General features: G+C 41.2%; 2 protein-coding genes across 3 annotated transcripts in view; both read right to left on the reverse strand.

The window, feature by feature from the left end:
* Window positions 1-325: 325 nt before the first annotated feature.
* spata6 (spermatogenesis associated 6) lies at window positions 326-15,935 on the reverse strand. Its single transcript, XM_085348593.1, has 11 exons — window positions 15,852-15,935; window positions 12,688-12,825; window positions 11,628-11,676; window positions 11,454-11,495; window positions 11,182-11,300; window positions 8,703-8,783; window positions 5,743-6,165; window positions 4,475-4,577; window positions 3,393-3,433; window positions 2,515-2,678; window positions 326-440 (listed from the first exon to the last, which is right to left on the reverse strand). Exons 1-11 carry the CDS (start codon window positions 15,933-15,935, stop codon window positions 326-328), a joined length of 1,359 nt encoding a protein of 452 aa, XP_085204719.1.
* Window positions 15,936-16,659: 724 nt separating this feature from the next.
* agbl4 (AGBL carboxypeptidase 4) overlaps window positions 16,660-23,104 on the reverse strand; it is a 348,823-nt gene continuing 342,378 nt past the window's right edge. For both annotated transcript variants that reach the window (XM_085349015.1, XM_085349016.1), the window contains exons 12-13: window positions 16,881-16,974; window positions 16,660-16,747 (exon numbers count right to left, since the gene is read on the reverse strand). In XM_085349015.1, coding sequence (XP_085205141.1) covers window positions 16,660-16,747; window positions 16,881-16,974 — 182 coding nt within the window. The remainder of the gene's footprint in view (window positions 16,748-16,880; window positions 16,975-23,104) is intronic.

A 23,104-nucleotide genomic window follows, 5' to 3' on the forward strand; every position in this document is an offset into this window, starting at 1 on the left:
AAAAAAAAAGAGCCCAGCTGAGAGGTGGGAGTGAAGTGGTGCCTCGATGCTTTTGAACGTAACCTCTGCACCAACAAAAGCAAATCAGCACGTGCTGGGAAGGTTTGCAATTTAAATGAACAAGAAATAGAGCTTAATTAAGATACATGTGCATATCTGTGACAGGCTAACGTGTTAGTGTCTGTATGTACAAAACTGGTAGCCTGCAGAACCTCTGTTTTTAAATATGACTGTGATATGTGCATTATCAGTTACTGCTCTAATAATTAAAACTCTGAGTACGGCAACTTCCATAATTTGGTCTCTTCTAAGTCAGATCAGAGGGTTAAAGGTCAAAGCTTGCTCTTTGGTCCAGGTTTGTTTTGTGAGTCTGAAGAATCCTCTGGACTCGGCTATGGATTTGCTCCCAGTGTGGAGGACTGGTCTGACTGGCTCTGAGTCTGGAACACAAAGAGGCAGATGGAAAACTTTCACTAACAGGTATCTTGGTCGTTGTGTCAGGTTATCATCAGGCCTTACTGAACAAAAAACAGACAGAAAAATTGCTGCAACAGCTTCGTCTTAATTTGATCTTTGTCTTCAACCCTCAAAGTTTATTCCTCAGAGCTAAGCATAGATATAGACTTTGTTTTAAGGGTCCCCAAGATAAAAATTTTATTCTAATAAATCCTTAATTAACATTGTGTGTGTGTGATCAACACAGACTCTTCATTAATAAATACATTAACAAAAACACTGTTCTCCTTACAAGACCTTCTTTTGTCCACTAGTCTGTGCTGTAACCCAAGGTAAGACGAGTGGCTGACAGGGCCAACACCCTGGTAGTGCATAACCTTCATAAACAACATTTAAAACTCCACCTAAACCCTCATTTTGACTTTCATTCCTCCGCATTTACATTTTTGTGGGGCCTCGACCAGCTACGCGTTAAACTGGCGGCATAAACGGACTCCATCGGCCCAGTGTAAATGTGTCCGCGTGTTGACCGCGGACAGTTACGAAACTGGAGATCCCACTAACAAAAATAAATTCCGGCATCGCCTCTCATCCACGTTCATTTGTCGGTGGCGGAGGGGTGATGACTGACAGACTGACTGGTGTCTCGGCCCGGCTCGTGTCGGAAAGGAAGCTTTTCATCTGTAATCAGATAAACACACTACCTGCTTCAAAAAGTTATCAAGGACAAATCATCCAGAGACATGAATAGACTGAGACTCCGGGGCTTAGGGGGCAAACGCTGCCACTGGCATCTGTCATTTTCTTTATAGATCAAAGATTCGTGGTAAGACGTGCCCCTCTCCCTGTCGCGGGGAATCTACAAAGGCCCACTCTAATCTCCCACCCAGCAAATCCTGTCGCGTTTCCAATTGAGGGAAAAGTATCATTCATTTCCTGCAATTTACTTTGCAGTTTAAAATTGTCCATTGATTCCACTGTTTACTTATGGACTGAGCGGACGGAAAAGGGAAGCAGAAACAAACAAACAAACAAAACGGAGCATCGGTCCCATCGGCGTTGTCAACTCGCAGCTGCTGTGATCGATGACAAGGTCTCTCTGAATGTATTAAAGTGTGCATCGGGTCAAATGCATCAGTCTCGAGCTGAAACACAAATCAATACCATTTTCCTCTTTGTTTTCCCTTCTCTCTGCCTCCTCTCTCAGTAATGAACAAACATGACAAGACATCAGCTTCTGTAATTTAAAAGGTGGAGGGGAATTCATCCTGCCTGTCGAGTGTGATCAAAATTAAAGATTGGATGTGCGTGTACAAACACACAGACACTCACACCTCACAGACCAGCACCAGCAGCAGCAGCGTATGACTAACATCTCACGGGATTTCCATATATTTGCTGTACACTGTAATGAGACTCCTACAGGTGCATGTTTTGCTTTTAAGATCTTTTGAGCAAACAAATGATTTACACAGATGGATCAGGATAAATTCATGGCAAACATCACAAAAAAAGGAGGATTATGTTCACTCCTGTGTGTACCTCGAGTATGAACACAATCAGATTTGTTTTTTGTGGCCAGAAAAACTTAACTCTGGGGCTCAGAGGTGATCCTCACAGTGTTTTCCTGATAAACACCTTAAGATTTCATGCTTCGCCGGGTTACAAACATGCACCGCATTAACTGCGTATTTGCTTTTTTCTGTCATCAGCATGTGAATCAACAAAAAACTGCAGAGGTTGGTGATGCTGGAAGCTTTCTAACCTGTCTGTGTGCTTCAAAGTAGACTACACTTATATACAGTCAGCTTTAGCGTGAATGAACCCCTACTCATTTCTCAGATATGCCATTCAAATAGTTTCTGACAGCTTTTATTTGACTTTTTGGTAATGAATGAAGACATGACACCTGCCTTCAGTTTGTCCAGAGAATAATGACGAGAAATTAAATCAGATTTTGTTGTTCTCTGGCCATTAGATTCTTTTAAAATGAGGAATAAATGGTTTTAATTTTGACACATCCAATCATTTTAAATATTTTTAAGAAAAGAGGATTACCTTTCTCTGAGGGAATGGCTGCTGCGACTCAAAGGATTTCTGGAGTTTTGTACAGTCAGGTTGGAGGGAGCTGAGGCAGAACTTCTAAGCAGGCCTTTAATTTGGGGTTCATGTCGGGATGGAGTCTTTGGAGGAGAGTCCTCCCTCACAAATCCCGATTCCACCTAGAAGATTTCAGAGGGCAAAAGGGTTTAGAGGGCGATCGTGGCTCAAGAGTTGGCAGTTCGTCTTGTAATCGGAAGGTTGCCCGGTTCGAGCCCCGGCTCCAGTGTCCGGCAGCCTCGCCTCTGTCAGTGCGCCCCAGGCAGCTGTGGCTACAATGTAGCTGCCATCACCAGTGTGTGTGGATGACTGAATGTAGTGTAAAGCACTTTGGAGTCCTTAAGGACTAGTAAGGCGCTATACAAATACAGGCCATTTTTAGAAGCTATTGGTGACCAAACCTTAATCGCGTGTTCTGAAACATTTCCCAACCAAGGAATTCAAACCGCACATCTCAGGAATTAAATCTACATTATTTATTGATCATTTTTTATTCAAATCTAAAAATCAGACCACTTTACAGGCTGACAACTTCATCGATATAATTTCTATGATGATTGTTTAGATTTGAAATTGACCACAGTGTCAAAAGTATGAACAACAGGGCTAATTTATATGTATAAACAATGAATATTAAATATAAATAAAATGTAAATAAAATGTGTTTATCTGTCGCTGATACTCATAAAATGACTAAAATCAGAGCTGCATGGACCGCCAAACCTAACCTGCAGAATGAGAAGACTACAGAACAGTGTTGTGCTGATGTCCTGTAGCACCAGAAGTATTCCTGACTCATTGTATTTTACAGTTACTGATATTATAATTGGACTTACTCTCGCTGTTCTTGGCCTGTAACTCCCAAGCAGAGAAGAATCTGAAAGGAAAAGGCAAGTTTTTAGGAAAATATACAATTCGGAGTAAGCCTACAGTATTTCCTTTAAATAAGAAGCACCGCTTATTTCTTCAACACAAACAAGTATAAATGAAACTTTTCCAGCACAGAACAGCTGTACAAACAGGCATATGCACACACGAGCCAATCAAATCAAACCACTGAAGCTGAAGAGAATAGCTTTGCTCATATGCAATGTTGGGAAACGTTGAGTCCGAGCATTCATATGGGTGCTACTGTAACACGGACAAAATAACTGGAGTCCAGGTGGCAACGGCCATCCTCGGCAGGATTTTGGATCCCACTTATTTATGAAAAAGATGGGAAAAGATGGGTGGAACCATGATGATGGCTTCATTTTTCAGGATCAGAAGCTACATCCATTACTTACACTGTTTATGGCCCCACCATTACACAAAAGCTGGCCAGGAAGAGCAAGAGGAATGTGACTCAGAGTGATGGCATCAAAACTCCAGAAATACCAATCACTCCCACGGGATGCAGTGGCACAGGCCCGGTCATAATATGCAGACCTGAATAACAACCCTAACCCCACTGGGACACTTCAAGAGGTGCTGTGTTCATAACCCGACAGGTAAAAGCTGTTTGGGCAGCAGGATTTAATGTTGGGTCTGATGAGCATTTACATCTGTGTCTACTTGTAGTAGCTTTCATTTGAAAGGACTGAAGGAAATAAGAATTCTGGGAGCATTTGATCAGTGATCGTCATACTTACTGATATCCCCTAACGAGCTCAACAAACCAAAGCAGAACTCAATCTGCAAGACTGTTACACGATGTTATCGTTCGGATGTTATTAAAGGCATCAGACCAAAAAAGAAAGTAAACACATTTTTTTATGAGACCAAATCCAGATGGCTGCATTTGGACAAAGCACTCAGCACACTCAGGGCTTTGTCCAAAAACGCTTGAAAACAAACAAACCCTGCAGCAAATACACTATGTGATAGCTATGAATGTGTTACAATACATGGACTGAGTTTATGTGTTTAGAAGGTTTACCTGTGGGGTCAGCCGAGAAGCTCACGGAGCGCCGATGAACGCTAGTATTTAGTGCACAGGAGGAAAACGTTCCCATCTCAGAGACGTCGCTGCAGCGAGAAACCTGGCACCAAACAACAATAAAAGCTCATTTCCTTTTATACAACGTAATTAACTTACTTTGCATGTGCAGTAAAACAACGCCAGTGAACAATGAGGACTTTGGGGAGTTTTTACCCCTTTTTAAAACCTTAACCGCAACACTTTGCACAACAAATCCAGACGCGTCTCTCCTGTCACAGCGGATAAATGAAATAAACATCAGTGTACATTAACCACAATCACTTGTTTCTTCCCACTGTTATCTCCTAGTCATTCTCCGACTAAAAATCCAAAAGAAAAACCTACGCAGAAAAACACATCTGATTCTTTGTAGGGCTGAGCTTCCCTTTGCACACAACCCAGGAGCTGAGGCTCTGAAATGTGCACTGATAATGCATTCACCATGGGGCTAATGGGGCTACTTCATTAGGTATCTATTTGTTAATTGCAGCTTGACTCTCAATTACCAGAGTTAATTGTCGAAAGGAGATTCCCCCAGGAAATTCAGAGGCGCAAAAGCACGCTCCTGTCCTTAATAAAACGCCCATTGTATTCTAGTTAATTCCATTCATGTGTGTGACAAAAACAAACGCAGCACCTAATAATTTCTTTAATGACAGCGTGCGAGTGGAGTCTGATATTCATATCTCGGGATTAGATTTGATGTAAATGAAGAAGCAGAAATAACAGAGGGGAGGGGCGGAGGACTAAAGGCTGTGTTGTTCTTGTCCATCGATCGCACGCACTCCCCTAAGGCTGCGCGATCACAAAAATCACTCCCTTTCATGCGAAAACCTCCAACAGCAGCGATACGGCAATAATTAAAGTGTTAACAAATAAAAGCGTCCCGACCTAAATGCAGGACGCGCGCTATTAAAAGTGTGCTCGAGCCCCTCGGTGAGGATAATAGGCCATATTACACGCATACACAGTGAAACATGTACGTGACGTCAAAATCCATTAACGGCTCAGGTAAAAAGATTAAGATGCTCTCTTAATATGCCCTCCACTTAATCCGCTCACTAGATTAAGCAAAATTTTGGGGCGCTCCCACTGAGGTTTGAACTACATCAGCAGAGGAATCCATTAATCTTATAACCCCTCTGCACTGAACATGTGTATTTTTGGCATTAAATGAACCATTATGCTAAGTTGTTGTTTTTTATTCTTCCCTTAATGCTACAAACCAAGAAGGGCGTCGGGCTCTCGGTTTCTTTCCTAAAATAGTGAGGCCCCAGCTGGAGGTGGCTGAGCCTCTGCCTGGCATCCTCGGACAGCTGGCACATCCTTCGGTGGGTGTAAGGAGACAGGGCTCGCGTCCTTGAGGAAACGGTGGGCTGCTGGTAGCCGCGCTCGGCAGAAACTCCGGATAGGGCGCATTTTTTTCCCTTCTTGTTTTTTGGAGGACTGCGGCCTGGCGGGGATTGCCTGGATGTTGATGACGGTGCAGAGTTTGTAATTTTAGCATCAACACTCAGCTTGTCCTTCCCACTTTTCAAAGAGACACACTTCCCACCATCTGCTTTGGAAAAATGCCCGCTGGTAGGCTTTTTTGCTGAACTCCGTCTGGAAAGGGTTAAGGATGGCCTCGCTGGAGAAACACAGCCAAACTGGGGTGAAGTGACAGAACATGAGAGAGGAAAAAAAATGTTATGCTGCTGTAACATTTTGAACTAGCTTCACATTTGAATTTTAAGGAGACACACAGGATTTGAGCGGTTTCTCTGCAAACCGCACAGTTTGTTCCTTCGCAGACGCATCGGCCATTTTAGCCATTAAGGCAGCTGCTCTCACTCTTGACACAGACTTGCTCTCCCTGGACAAAGCCATTAAACCATTAGCTAAATCATTCAGCTTAAGTGTTACAACAACAGCTCTCGCAGTCAGCACTGCCATGGAGACAACCTCTGCAGAATTACTTCAATAACTCTAATGGCCACTAACATCATTCTCCCATGCAATATCCCACTTCCTGCAGGTAATGCCAGCCGGGGATAAATAAGTTAAGATAAAATGTTAATTGCATTTGATGGCCATCTCCAGTCTAATATGATAAAGAGGCACTACCTGGCTGTAAAACAAAGATAATCTAAATGCTAATTAGGGAAATCACACAACATTAAAACTATTTTTAAGAGAAACCGAATGATGAATAAATTCTCATTGTGGCTGGTGCCATTTGAGAATGATCGGATTTAACAGAATTAAGACAAGTATGCCCTCGTCCTCTAATCCCCCACCATCTCTGACTTCCTTTGGCTCCTCTTTTCTTCTTCGTCTTCACTGGTGGATGGTCACCGAGAGCGAATCATTTTTTTTCCTGTGGCCGGCTGAGTGGAGAAGTCTTATCTGGGTTTGTGTGATAAAGACACAGTTCAACAAAGCTCGGGATACAGTCCACAGAAAACATGCAAGAGGCTTTGTAAAGCTGCACAGTGGCACATCGAGCTAATTATCAATGCACTCATCAAGCGGAGATGACTACATACTGCAAATCCAACAATGGCAATAAGCAAGATTTAATACTGACAATCGTCATTTCAGCATGCTGCGCTAAATAAAAGCACAATTCATGTCAACATTAAGTGAACTAAACAAAAAGTTGGGTTTTTGGGGGAGTTTCACCAACTATAGTGTGACGGTGTGATGGTGCTAGTTGGAACGTTATAGGACATATCTGCAAAAGCTATTCATCCTCACTTTCATGTGTGTACCAAATTTAACAACATTTCACTCACACAAACTGCAGAAGTGGCTAAATTATTTTCTGGTGTGACCCAAAGTCACAAACTGACATTAGCATAACATCTGTAAGTCAGATAAAAGGGTTTAAAGAGGATTCAGGACACAGCATGAGAAAACACACAAAAAGCGTATTCATCAGAACACTTTTAGAGATTTTTTTGAAAGTCACAATTTTTCCAGATCTCTGTTAGAACAAGACATGATTTGTCAGCTGGGTGGGCAGGTAGTCAGGGAGCTGCCTAGATGCTGAAGAGCCATTAGGAGAGAGAAAATGGAGAAATTCTACTGTCTGACAGCCACAGTGGTGCTCTGATCCAGACATCCACCCCGAGGGGCCAGGAGGAACACGCTGACAATCTGCTTCACTGTCACCGACATCCCATTTAAACAAATAGGTTAGGTTACCGCACCGGGGAAATTCACCGTAGCATTTCTTTCTTCTTTTTTGGGGGGAAGGGGGGAAGAGGAGGAATGTGAGCCTCTGTGTGATGGATAACATGTTCGTAACTAGAAAGCTGGTGAAATATTTTGCTAATACCTTTTTCATCATTATTCCACCCTCTCGGCGTTCATCTCCTGAAATAACCTGCGCAAACACTCTGCACATGTACGCAGAATCATACAGGACCACGAATCAGCTGTTATACCTGTGGCTGCAGCTTAAGGCTAGTACTAGTTTTTAGAATGATTCGATATATAACTTATTGTCCTACATAACAAAATAAGAACTGAACACATCAACAACGACGCCAGGTCCTAGTGATATTAAATTCTCTTCAGATGTCAGTAACAACCCATCGAATCCCCACATGCAAAGAAATCAAACCGCTGTAAAGTTAAGATGAGAAAACCGTGGCAAACTTCATTCCTAGTTTCCTTTTTTGATGATTAACAGGGGAAAAAAGATTTTAAAATGTCATTGCACCGACCTAAGCACAGTAAACCTTAAAAATCCACAAAGAAGATTTATAGGTGACCCATCATCTGCATGATTACAGTAAAAAAAACCCAAAAACAAACCTAACCGGCTGATTCTGTTCTAACTCCCTGCACTCGGACATGTGAGACAAGCCTCATTATCAGCATCACCAATCTGCCTCCCTGTAATTACATTCAGAGAACAGATACCCTTGAAACACTGCCAGTATGGATGGATAAATGCAGTAGCCATGGCAACAATAGAAGTTGGATATGTATAGTGGAAACGGTCGTATGTGGCGGCAAGCGATACCTCCTATTAGAGCCCTCCACAGATCAATGTTCGCTGTTCGAGTTGTGGTCAACGCTGGCACGGCGATGCCGAGCACGCAGCAAAAGTACAATTAATTTAAAACTGGACACACAGTGTGCGACTGCGGGTTTGCAAACACCTCAAAGATGTAATAAATAAAAAGACGCTTACAGGTGAGGCTGTCCGGTTGTCTCTCCCATCACTGTCTTCTATGACTGATGTCGTGGAAAACACTACTTTAGGGGAGATTCCCTAGAGGGAGAGGGACAATAGACGAAACACAGGGGTTTTTACAGGGAGATGAAGACAAAAAGACAAATAACAGAGCTGCCTGGAACACCAATTTACAACTGCAAATCTTCAATCTGCGCCTGGGTTGAGAAAAACAAATCTCACAGAAGAGAAAGGCTCCAGTGATGTTTAAATAATACGGCATTTGGAGAAAGACATCTAAATTGCTATGTAGGACCTCAAACACAAACACATAAAAGCAATGGTGAGGGGGGGGAGGTGTTTAAAGACATTTAAATATTGCCAGTTAGTGCCTTGGAGGACAAGGGGAGGATAGAAAAGCAACCCGCAGACATGGAGAGATGAAGTATGGCAGGAAAGAGGTATAGAGAAGACTTGGATGATATAAAAAGGAAAGAGGGGGGAGCAAAAAAAAAAAAAAAAAAAAAAAGAAGAAAAAAGATGAAAAATGACTGAAAAGACAGGAAGTTCTCAGCTCCTTTTTCATGTCTGTATAGCAAAGACAGTCAACAGCTGCACGAGGAAAATGCCATATTTTCTGAAGACAATACTTCAGTTTAAGACAAGACAGTTCTTTTGAACTGGTTATCTTGGTGGTGTAGCTGCCTGTCAAGTGCACCGACGCGAGAGCCACTGAGATTAGGAGGAGACTCACTTAGAGTGAGCAACAATGAATGACATGAGCAATATTGGTGCCACTCAAACTGGATCCCGTGGTGAACGCGGCGTGCGGTCTTTGTGACACGTGGATTATGTTGACAGGAATATCCTCCTTCCTTTACCTAATTCAGTATTGTGCTATTTGAAATTACTATCAGGACCCTTCACAGGCATGAAATATACACTCGTGCATTTAACTGCCAAATGGAACATTTCGAACTTCAGTGAGAGACTAAAGTTTAAATCCTTGACTTTGACTACTACTTGAAAATTTAAGAATGGATGTTATGTAACAAACTTCACACATGTCCACAAAAAAAAAAAAGACGTCCTCTCTTTTCAAGCTCAGAGGTCACAGCGTCCACGTTTGCAAAAGGAATTTTACATTTTTATTCATCAGACCGTGAGATGCTTTTTAAATTTAACCTCAGTCCATCTTAAACGAGCTCGAACCCAGATGCAGCAGCAGCGTTCCTGGATCTCGTTTGCATGTGTTTTTTTCTTTGCATGGTGGATTTTTTGCATTTGCATTTGTTGATATGGTGACAAACTGTGCTCTTTTAAAGTTTTCTCAGGCCCACACAGCGATTTCCACCACAGAATTGTGTCTAAATCACGTCCAAAATATTGCAGCCTGGTTTTTATTTACATTTTGCACAGCATACAAGCTCTTTTGGAGACTTTTGGGTTGTGAAACTCTGTTTGAAGAAAAACTCTGCTTCCTGCTTCTTCACCAAAGATGAAAAACAAGGTTAGATAAAGCTGTATGCCTAAAGAGAACATTTATCCCGTTTATTGGCATTTGAGTATTTAATAGTAAAGGCTCACTACCAGCCTGCTGTAAAATAACTTGAAACTTACCAGTGTCCGTGGCTTATGTTTATCTGACATGTACATTTATGCACTGACAGGATATTAAACAACCTTTATTTCTTATCTTTGATTTATTTGGGATGCCTCCAATTGGATTCTCTTGTGTTTGCATTTACTTTCCTTGCACCTTTATTGTCCATACTTGGCGTGCTGTTGACTTTTATTAAGCAGTTTTCACAAATACACTGCAGCCCTGAACTTTTCTAAACATTACCTGACAAAGGTGCATGTCAGAATGCAAATGACTGATGTAGTCAGACCGGACACTGAACCTGCCAGTTTCCAGGTCCAAACTCTGAGGAATCTCTGATTTGCTGGCATATAACTGTCCGTTAAATTTACAGTGAGCGGGAGGGCATCATTTCCTGCACCTTCCCCTACAGCAGGCACAGTATTCCTAACTGTGTTTGCTGTGGAATGCATCCTGTTGTGTGCTAGCGTGTGCGAAAATGGCTTCATATTAGCGCTAATTCAATGTCCTGAAGACTTAATGAAAAGTTAAGATGATTTTAATCATTAAACAGAAAACAAAAAAGGGCAAAGTGTATGATAAGGGATTAAAATATGCATGCATGTAAAGAATTCAAACATCTTTTTTGTTAGTGTACAACACAGAAAAAACCTTTGACTATTTTCTTTCACTGACTATGTATGAGATCGATCATAAAATTGCTGTAAAGACACTTTTAAAGTTATGTTTTGATTTTTGCATAAGTAGCAGTAAGTCACTTATAAACGGGCCTTAATGCTCACACTCAACGTATAACTTTAAAAAACAAAAAACCACCTATATGGCCTCTTTAGAGCTTTCTAACACATAATTGTGATAAATGTTAGGATGTTGGCATAAACAGAAAACGCTTACAGGAAATGAGGATGATCTTTTCATCAGTATTTCTCGCTCTGCGACTCTTGAGCTCCACCTGGGACCTGGATACAGGAAATCTCTGCTGCTTTCCTCCATTGTGGCAAGTACCTCACCTTCTATAACCCATATACACACACACACACACACACACACAAAAAAACCCAGGATCATGCACACACACAGTCCAAGTTAAATATCCTGTTTTGCAGTGTAATGACTGGATACAGTGGGGACTTAAGAGGCCCATTTGGTATCATCAGAAAGCATACCTGGAGGCACCAACTGAATCAGCTCAAAAGATGTTGTGTCAGCTAAGAGGAAGGAAGGAAAGTATAAACAGACTGTGAGCTAATGATCGGTATCTCAGCTAATAGCCAATAAGCTTTCATAGGATAGGATTCGGGACTAAGAGATGAGGAAGCAAATCCCAGTAGGCCGTTTACCTTCGAGGAGGTCAGCTACATCAGCAGGGTCAACAACGCCGGGGAATATCTGGGAAAACACAAAGAGTACAGACAAAGCAAATCAATACTTATAACAAGATCTGGCGGACAGGCCAGTATCTAAGCGTACCAGTCTCCCCAGGGAAAACAAGGTCCCTCTCACTAAGAGTTAGGACACTAATGTTCATACTGGAGGGTTGCTGGTTATTAGGCACAGTGGGCTCATAATCCTTCACCACCTGAATACTAACTATGGATGAATGCTGGCCCACATAAGAAAGAACAAAAGGCTTAAACATATAGGTAACACTTTTATTAAGAAAAAAGTTTTTTTTTTAAAAAGCACCTAAAACACTTATGGACACCTCTTAAGATGAATCAAATGTAGATAAAAGTAAAGCTTATATAGACATAAAGCCACTAGAATTCCTGCATCCTGTCTAAACAAAACAGCCACAGACAGATGGAAATCCTGTGTCTCACACAGGGAGGCATCCTTTATTTCTGTAGCAAATAGCTTTACCCTGACCTTGACAAAAAAAATAAAAAATAAAACACATTGTGTGGTGGCAGAGCAAAGATAAGAGCAGGTAAACAGGTGTATGCTACATGTGAGCAAGGACAAATTTTGTATGCCGTCCTGCCTTCCATCCTTGGAGTTAATGTGTGAAAACCACTTAGCAATAAGAACTTATGTACTCCGCCCATGTCACCCGCATGTGTTAATTATCACAGGTTAAGCTGTGCATTAAAAACGCAAATTTAGCTCAGCACAAACTTTATTAAGATTTAATGCAAAGTTATAATGATAAGATGATTCTGACAGTCTTAAGAGCAAAAACTGTATGATAAGGCTTTAATACTGTATGTTTTCATATTTTTGTTAATGTACACTATAACTAATGTAGGGTAAATCTATGTCTGTCTGAATTTCCTTTTACTTTAATGATCATATGTACACTTTTATTGCCAAGTCTAAAACTCCCACAGGCAGATGGAAATCTTGTGCCCAAATCAAGGAGCCGTCCTTTATTTCTATAATAAATTGCTTTATTCTCACCTTGACAAAAACCATTTTGTGCTGGAAAAGCAAAGGGAAGTCCGGAGGCACACAGGCAGTCTTCCTGTACTGGCCCATGATGCAGACACGGAGGTAGATATCATACTTCTTAGACAGTAGCACTCCCGGGCATGTGACCTGGTTATGAACAGTATAACAGGGCACAAATTCTACTGTGTTCGTTTATTATGGTTTTCAAACGTGTTTGGAAGAGTGCATTCATCAAGAGAAGCACACTTGCAAATATCCCAAAGACAACAGCAGTTAATAAACAATTACTAAAATACGCAATCCATGTGCAATCAAGACTTCCTACTGTTACTGCTGTTAGGGTAACACAGTCTTGGTAATTTAAGGTCAAAGAAAATGTTTTTGTGGAACAATGTGGAAAACATTAGTGTCAAATTTTGCTATATCTAACTTAATAGATACACAGAAACTATGCAGGCTCAAGGTTCGGCCTATATCCTATCCTATCTTCTTCTACAGCTTATTTCGTTTCGGGGTCGCCACAACAGATCATCTGCCTCCATCTCACCCTATCTGCAGCATCCTTCTCTGTCACACCAACCCTCTGCATGTCCTCCTTTAATTCTCCTCCTCTTTGTGGTCTTTCCCCCCTTTTCCTGCTGGCTGGCAGCTTCATATTCAACATACTTTGTCCATTATAGCCACTATTGCTCCACTCCATACAGTGGGGCAAAAAAGTATTTAGTCAGCCACCAATTGTGCAAGTTCCCCCACCTAAAATGATGACAGAGGTCAGTAATTTGCACCAGAGGTACACTTCAACTGTGAGAGACAGAATGTGAAAAAAAAAAATCCATGAATCCACATGGTAGGATTTGTAAAGAATTTATTCGTAAATCAGGGTGGAAAATAAGTATTTGGTCAATAACAAAAATACAACTCAATACTTTGTAACATAACCTTTTTTGGCAATAACAGAGGTCAAACGTTTACTATAGGTCTTTACCAGGTTTGCACACACAGTAGCTGGTATTTTGGCCCATTCCTCCATGCAGATCTTCTCGAGAGCAGTGATGTTTTGGGGCTGTCGCCGAGCAACACGGACTTTCAACTCCCGCCACAGATTTTCTATGGGGTTGAGGTCTGGAGACTGGCTAGGCCACTCCAGGACTTTCAAATGCTTCTTACGGAGCCACTCCTTTGTTGCCCGGGCGGTGTGTTTTGGATCATTGTCATGTTGGAAGACCCAGCCTCGTTTCATCTTCAAAGTTCTCACTGATGGAAGGAGGTTTTGGCTCAAAATCTCACGATACATGGCCCCATTCATTCTGTCCTTAACACGGATCAGTCGTCCTGTCCCCTTGGCAGAAAAACAGCCCCATAGCATGATGTTTCCACCCCCATGCTTCACAGTAGGTATGGTGTTCTTGGGATGCAACTCAGTATTCTTCTTCCTCCAAACACGACGAGTTGAGTTTATACCAAAAAGTTCTACTTTGGTTTCATCTGACCACATGACATTCTCCCAATCCTCTGCTGTATCATCCATGTGCTCTCTGGCAAACTTCAGACGGGCCTGGACATGCACTGGCTTCAGCAGCGGAACACGTCTGGCACTGCGGGATTTGATTCCCTGCCGTTGTAGTGTGTTACTGATGGTGACCTTTGTTACTTTGGTCCCAGCTCTCTGCAGGTCATTCACCAGGTCCCCCCATGTGGTTCTGGGATCTTTGCTCACCGTTCTCATGATCATTTTGACCCCACGGGATGAGATCTTGCGTGGAGCCCCAGATCGAGGGAGATTATCAGTGGTCTTGTATGTCTTCCATTTTCTGATGATTGCTCCCACAGTTGATTTTTTCACACCAAGCTGCTTGCCTATTGTAGATTCACTCTTCCCAGTCTGGTGCAGGTCTACAATACTTTTCCTGGTGTCCTTCAAAAGCTCTTTGGTCTTGGCCATGGCGGAGTTTGGAGTCTGACTGTTTGAGGCTGTGGACAGGTGTCTTTTATACAGATGATGAGTTCAAACAGGTGCCATTCATACAGGTAACGAGTGGGGGACAGAAAAGCTTCTTACAGAAGACGTTACAGGTCTGTGAGAGCCAGAGATTTTCCTTGTTTGAGGTGACCAAATACTTATTTTCCACCCTAATTTACGAATAAATTCTTTACAAATCCTACCATGTGAATTCATGGATTTTTTTTTTCACATTCTGTCTCTCACAGTTGAAGTGTACCTCTGGTGCAAATTACTGACCTCTGTCATCATTTTAAGTGGGGGAACTTGCACAATCGGTGGCTGACTAAATACTTTTTTGCCCCACTGTATGTCCAGACCATCTCAGCCTTGACTCTCTAACTCTGTCTCTACATCGTCCAACACTAGCTGTCCCTCTGATGTACTCATTTCTAATGCTGTCCCTCGTAGTGAAGATCTTTTAGCATCTTCAACTCTGCAACCTCCATCTCGGCCTCTTGTCTTGTAAACCTTCCGTTTCATTTTCCCAATTTCGTATTCTATGGTAAGTATTTCATATTGACACCTACTTTTGTGACAGTCAGTTGTGTTGACTTTTATGAACTTGAAGCAATAAACGGGACGGAAATCATCCTCACGCATAAAGTGGGCTTTAAGGTCAACCCAAAGTTTACTGAAACAGGAAATGACGCTTATCGTACACAGATAAATTATGAAAAAACGAATTACTTTCAGTTACTTAAAAACACCTAATGGACATCAAACCACTACAATCAACTTTTACAGCAGAACCTCGGGGTCATTAGTGGACATCAATATTTCTATTAATGGTTTATGTATAAACAGATTAATACTGAAGTGACTCAGACATAAATATTAATACGTAAAAGAACCAATGCTACGTTCATACCTTTCGTATCACCTCTAACTGTTTGCACTAATTGCAGTGACTCAATTAGAATAATTACGGCAGCATCAGTATTAACGTTACTGGTAACGACAAGGAGGAATTAGTAAGTTAATGAGACATGTCAGGATAACCCTGGTGTATCAGTTAGGGTTAGCTGGTAAGCTAACTGTGTATTTACGGAACCGTAACGGAAGGTTTGCTGAAAGAGGACGTAAGCTCGCTAGCTAGCAAACGTTAATAAGCTACGGCATCAGGTCACATTTTGAATTTCGTACCAAAGCAGCAGCATAAAGACGCACTTACTGCCTGAATGTCCAAGTACACCGTGCATTTCAGACAATGTTGATACCCTATAGAGGAGGAAAACTTCTTCTTCACCGAGGCCATTCATCTAACTTTCAAAGTTCGTTGTCATAGCTGCCAAACAGCAACAGTCACGGAGCGGATGTGGGGTCACGTGACAGAGAAGTGGCGAATCAAAAGCGTGTTGTCTCGCACACATAATCACAGCACGTGTGCTCACATCGCCGCACTTTAGCCTGGATTTGTGTTCGTGTTTCCTAAAACCTCAAGTCACCATGTAAAAATGCTCTTTTTTAGCACTATGAACACAGATAAAAAAAATTTTAAAAAGCTTTGAAGTTATTCTTCATATACTGTAAAGCTCTCCTCAATATTATTGTTATAATAGAGCAACAAGTACAAATAATAATTAACTGCTTTAATGTTTAATGACTAATTATAATACAATCAGAGATAAAAATTTAAATTGGGGGGAAAAAAGGGGGGGGGGGACAACAGGAGCGCATGCACTTTTTTCTTCTCAACAAAAAAATGAGCTGCCAAATGAAGGCCTTGGATGGAAACATAGATGAATAACCAGTCTGTCTCCTCTTGGTATTCAACAGTCCATGCTTTATAACCCAGGAGGAAGCCTCTTCTGGGTTTAGTCCTACAAGTACCAGTCATCCCACTGTTACAAATCTGTGAAAATAAGTCTTTATAGCTAGGGAGATGTGGAGCTTATAAACACAATGAAGTGTGAAGGATTCTCCTGCCACAGTGCTCTGCATTTTATACATGCTCAGCCTGTGTCCGTCTGGCTGGCTGTCTAGTGCCCGAAACTTTCGCTCTTCTCCTTCTCTCTGTCTGCTGTGTCTCTGCCAACACCATTGCCTGTCTGGGACATCACCCCAGAACTGGAGACAAAAACAGACGAACATCAGTGACAGCGTGAAATTCAGAGAAGAGGAAAAACAAAAGTAGATTTGACAATAGTCACAGATAGATTTGCTTTCATGAATATCTAATTCTAGTGCCATACAGTTTTACCTTTGAATAGGAGTTGGTCTGTTGTCCTTAACGAAGTTATTGAGTTTGTAGTAATCCAGGAAGGTTCGAGCCACATTCCTGCCCAACTTCATGTCTGAGGACATGGCGTTAAAGCAAAGTGCCTTTGAATGAGCCTTAGAAACAATGAATCATTATAGGAAGGGTGCAAATGACCAAGAGGAAAGTGTGGAGTGAGGCATAAAGCTGGAAATATCCTCATTTTTATGAATAAAATGGGTCAAATGGGTATATGTAATATGAAACTGACAAGAATCATTAGCTAATTGTGCCATTGCCCTCAGCTCAGTGAATGATTACAGCAACTGTGTTCTGATTGTTTTTATTTTATGGTCTCTGAAGCTTTATATTTTGATTTTCTCTCACTTCATTTTAACATTATGATACTGCAACATGCATGCAAAGCATCAAACAGAAGCTTCCACACGCCACATACAACTGTATGTTTTATGAACAAGTCAAGCATAAATCATATTTCTGTCCAGACTTCACTGTTAACCTTGGCATATGAATGCCATGGTCATGCTTTATGAGGTCACAGTTACCTAAACCTTTCCAATCACCCCGAGAAGGTTTATGCCTGGGTGATTGAGACTCAGATCCATTAGAGTGGTTTTCGTCCTGGTCATTAACCTTTATTTAACCAGGAAGATCCCATTGAGATTAAAAACCTCTTTTTCAAGGGAGACCTGGCCAAGATAGGCAGCAGCAGATGTCTCACAGTTACAGAAATTACTCAAACCCAGGCAGCAACAACACACATGCAACAATAAGTGAAAGAATACAAATAAAATAAAAAATAAAATTCAATAAAATTCTAACAAAAATAAAAAAGTCAGTTAAAATGACAATCAATCTAATTGAAACAGTTACATGTTATGGACTTGGCCTCAAGGATTTGTAGTTTAGATTTAAAAGCACTTAATGAAATGAATTCAGTCATTTTCCATTCCTTCTGCAGTTTGTTCCAGGCCAAGGGTGCTAAATGGACAAAAGCTCTTTTACCAAGTTCAGTTCGGGCAAATGGAACAGAAAGCAACAAGTAGCCATGCGGACGAAGAGAATACCGACCAGCATGTTTCATTACAAGCAGGGAACATAGATAAGAAGGCAGCAACCCAAGTATCGCCTTATATATAAAACTGTATAAATGAGAGTTCCTCCAACTTACCAAAGCAGGCCATCCTACCTGAGAGTATAACTCACAGTGGTGAGTCTGAAATTTACAGTTAGTGATGAACCTCAGAGAAGCATGATACACAGAATCAACCATTCGAAGACATTGAGCAGAAGCATTCATATATAGAATATCACCATAATCCAGCACAGGCAAGAATGTTGCAGCAACAAGCCGCTTCTTTGTATTAAAAGAGAAACACAACTTATTTTGAAAATAAAATCTCAATTTTAACTTCAGGTTTTTCACAAGATTCTCTACATGTGGTTTGAAGGTAAGCAAGTCATCAATTAAGATTCCCAGATATTTATAGGTGTGAACCAACTCAATTTTATTACCTTCAAGAGTGGTTACTGATGGGATTGTTTGGGCTCGTCTCCTTGATTTAGAAAACAACATGAGTTTTGTTTTGTCTGCGTTGAGAACAAGTTTAAGCTGAAGTAATGACCTTTCAAGGACATTCGAGGACAATTGCAAGACTGCACAACCAGTCAACAACTTCCTATCTTTGCTATCCTATCTTTCGGGTAGGGACAGAAAGAATGAATAAATAAGTAATTAACTTCCCCTTAGAGATGGTGTGAGGAGCTGATTTGGGCATGGACACCTAATAGGTGAGGTGTTTCAGGTATGTCCACTTAGGGGGAGGACCCAGGGCAGACCCAGGAGCAGCTCGAGAGGTGATGTGGATTGACTTGGTTGGGCTCGCCTTGGTGGTCCACCAGAAGAGCTGAACGAGGTGGTCAGGAAGACCAAGGTCTGGGCATCCGTGCGCTTCCCAGAACTTGGACCCAGATATGCATCAAAAAACAAGATGGATGGATACATTTTAAGACCTAGATATATTTGTGATTTAATTAATTCTTGCACAGCGCATTCAAATTTTAGATTAGAATCCCATTTGTCATCACTAACACACCCACTGAGGTACAGTACATAACTGGTGAGAAGCATCTAGTCCTCAGGTTACAACACACTGCAGAACTGTCCCAGCCAAACGCATGATGGTGGTATGACTCACACAAAAGCAATTACATATACACTGAAGCCTCATTTAAATTCAGAGGTGACTGCACACATCATTCCCTCGCTTAATTGTCTCTCACTACATTAGGAACAATATCAATAACTCGACTGCTTTTATAAGATAGCTAGGCGTCCATGTGTGCTGTTGCTAAGCCTGTGATCATTAGGCTAGGAAGACAAGTAATGATGTCAATCAGGTTCAGATAATGGAGAAATAGTGAACGACCGAATGCCAACAACGTCCCCAATCACCAAGAGTGCAGACAGAGTAAATTCAGATAAATAAGAACAATGTTACTAACAGACGTACATTTCATGTAGTCACTGAAGGGAGTGAACTGTAAAAACACCAAAATCAGTGCCAGCTGCCTATCAATCTAGCCACCCTGTCACACTATATATAAACATATTCATCCTTACGAGACATCCATCCATGCAGAACTTGGAACAAAACATATTTATGAGGGTTTTTCCTATCATGTGGCACTCACTTCTACCTAGCTCCATTCTTCAAAAGGCTCGTGCATGATGGAACAACACAGAGACGTAATCTGTCACTTTTCCTTGTCATTACCTTGTAGATACTCAGATATGACCTGTCATCTGCGAGACTATCTATTTATGTGATTGAAACCACTGGCATACAAAAAAAAAAAAAGAAGAAGAAAGAGCTTTAGCATGATGAGGGGAAAAATGGGATGGATGATTTGGTCATTTTTATTTTTCCCATCGAACTTTTTAAGCCACATAAATTATGATCGTTATAAAAGTGACAAATAGTTGGCCAAAGCTGTTAACTTGTAAACTATCCATCCACGGTTTGAACAGGCTGTCTTGGTGTACCCTTCTGGCTTTGTAGTTTGTCATATTTCAAGCAACACAAAGACACAAAATCCCAGCGGTATACCTGGTAAGTTAGGCCTGTAAATACGGAAAGAGCCCGTCACCTTGGCCTTTGATGATGCATTGATGTGAGTGTTGAGGAGTTTGCACACGACTTCATTCTTCACCCGGCAGGCTCATGGCAACACTCTCCACACGACTCCACACTCTATGTTAATACCCCATCTGGCTGTTTGTCTGTGAGTCCTGCATCAGGCCAGACTTGCTGTGAATGTGTGTGTGCATGTGTGTGGGCAGGGGCCTGGCAGTCTGTCTCGGCGCTGCTACCTGATGATACTGATTAGGTTGAAATGAAACTACAGATGGACGAAAGAGGTTATGTTGTTTTGTCAGTTTGTAGTAATATCAAGAGAGTATCATTTTGACATGACGATGGCACAAATTAAGAGTTAATCTGTGATTCATTCTGGGGTGAAACACATATCTGAGAAAAAGGGCAAATTTTCCTTTTGAAAGTTTAGTCTCTTCTCGGTCTTAACATCTCAAATCACCATGGGGCTTCTTCTCGACCATCTCCGATTTCCTTAAAAAATCTATGATCCAAAGTTTGGACATACATAACAATTACTGCAAATATATGTGTAATATATCAAATAGTTTTCAAGATAAGGCAGCATGGTGCACGGTGGTTAGCACTGTTGCCTCACAGAAAGACCCCGTCCTGAGTTCAATTCCACCTTCAGGCCGGGGTCTTTCTGTGTGGAGTTTGCATGTTCTCTCTGTGTTTACGTGGGTTCTCCCTGGGTACTCTGGCTTCCTCCCACAGTCCAAAGACATGCAGTTAGTGGGGACAGGTTAACTGGAAACTCTAAATTGCCTATAATTGTGAATGTGAGTGCGAATGGTTGAGTGTATCCCTGCAACAGACTGGCAACCTCTCCAGGGTGTAACCCCCACCGTGACCCTGAAGAGGATAAGCAGACTTATCAAGATATATCTTTTTGAAAATATTATTGTATATTTTAAACTTGACCTGAATTATATGCCTGCTCCAAGGCAGTAGGTCTCAACTAAGTCTAGGTAGAGCTAGTCTTGAAAATGAATAATATAAATATATTTAACTAAATGAAATATTTAATTAAGAGTACCATCTGAAAAGTGTTGTATTGAGATTAGACTATCTATTGACATTTAGGTTTTTGTTGTACAGCTTGTCATGTTTGCTCAATCCAGCATGAAATTGGGATGAAAATAGCATTTTCCTCTGAATTTAACATTCAAAAGAATTCTGCATTTTTTATTTTCATTATTATGAAATCAACTATATGCCATTAAGAAATTGTCACTAATTGTCTTTTTCAATATGAAGTGTTTTTATTTGTGTGTGCTCAAATATGGAACTTTGGAACTATTTTCATATTTTACCTAGCCAGTACCTGTACCTGTCCAAATAAGAAATCCTGATTCGTTTTGATGGTGAGAAAGGTCAAAATTTCAGGCTTTTATCTTTAATAGTTTTCTAGATATTCATGATCAAACATGGCTTCAAATTTCACCATGCTGGGCGTGGGCTAACCAACCATTAAAAAAAGACAGACTCTAAAAAGTACTTCATATATGAAGTTAAAATTTCTCAGCAACCATTATTTAACCCAGACCTTCTGTGATAAAAATCTTAAGCAAATTGGGCATGATCGAGCAGAAAATGTTTAAAACATTTTAGCATTTGAGATGTAATAACCCTTCATGATTACCTTTGTAGGATTAATACAGGGTGGGCCATTTATATGGATAAACCGTAATAACATGGGAATGGTTGGCACCTGAAACTACGGATACTGGATGCCTGTGCTGGCATTTCTCCTGCGGTGTTGCTATCAGTGTGTGAAGAGTGGGAGAAGAGGGTTGCATTGACAATCCAACACAATGGGCAGCACATTGAACACATTTTAGTGGTCAGAAACTTGTAAATAACTGATGAAAGAATAAAGTTACGTTGAGACCAAGCACACCATTGTTTTTCTTGTGACATTACCAATAAGTTTGATGTGTCACATGGCCCTCTTCCTATTGAAAAACCAAAAGTTGTATCCAAGATGGCCGACTTCTAAATGGCCACCATGGTTACCACGCATCTTGAGGAGTTTGCCCCCTCACATATACTCATGTGCCACAAACAGGACTTTAATATCACCAACCATTCCCATGTTATTACGGTTTATCCATATCAATGGCCCACCCTGTAGTTTAAATAATGCTTATTCATCTTAAACTGGGCCTCGGTAAAGCCAAGAAACCATCTGGAATAAATTCATCATGTAGATGTAAAAACTTCTAACGGCAAGGAGCGGCAAAAAAGAAGAGCAATTGTGTAGTCTGTTGAAAAACAGCCCTACCAACTGCTTGATTACAGCTTCTGTAAGCACTTTTGTGATGAGTTTATGTACTTTGTCTCTACTTTTAAGTTAATCGAAATATAGCGCTGTTTTATTTTTTAAATGATGATATAATTTAGACCAATGACAGAGCAGTGTGTGTCTACTTATTTGTGCAGTGTAATGGGTTTCTCAGCCAAATCAACCCCTTGATCTTCCAAATTCAAAAAACCAAGATGCTGATGCCTGTAAGACCACAGAGCAAAGGTGGACATCCCACTGACTATGTCAGCTACTATATACACTCTCTTGGTTGGACCAAAGTTATGAGCTTACCAGCAAACCCGCAGACTAATATTTCAAGCTTATATTGTGACTAAGAATAGCAGATATGTAAATATGTAGTTATTAATCTGCACACAAACACGCCCTTAGTCAAAGATGTAAACAGATACTGATAAACAAGTGCAAAACCCACTCTGCGTATTCCCTCTGACCTCTGGAAAGTTTTCGGTGTTTTCTTCAGTTCTCTTTCCTCAGCAGAGCTTGGTGCCAGTCCTGAGCTCTCTGGCCAAGCACGCTCGGCGACAAAAATATCACTCGGACCCCACCGTGCACAGATGGCCTCTCAGCTTGGCTTGTCACGACTCACGGTCTATTACAGGAGGTTTTGTGATGGACGGTCAGCCTCTGAAGGAGAACTTCTTCCACAGGGTAAATGGTCGGAGACCGAGAGGATGCCCTGACTGTTGCCTGGCACTTTGCCGGGGGAAACCGTAGGGTCT

Source organism: Diplotaxodon limnothrissa, linkage group LG23 (genome assembly GCF_057381915.1).
Source record: "Diplotaxodon limnothrissa isolate DT_005_m linkage group LG23, D_limnothrissa_male_GT1.1, whole genome shotgun sequence".
Lineage (NCBI taxonomy): Eukaryota > Metazoa > Chordata > Actinopteri > Cichliformes > Cichlidae > Diplotaxodon > Diplotaxodon limnothrissa.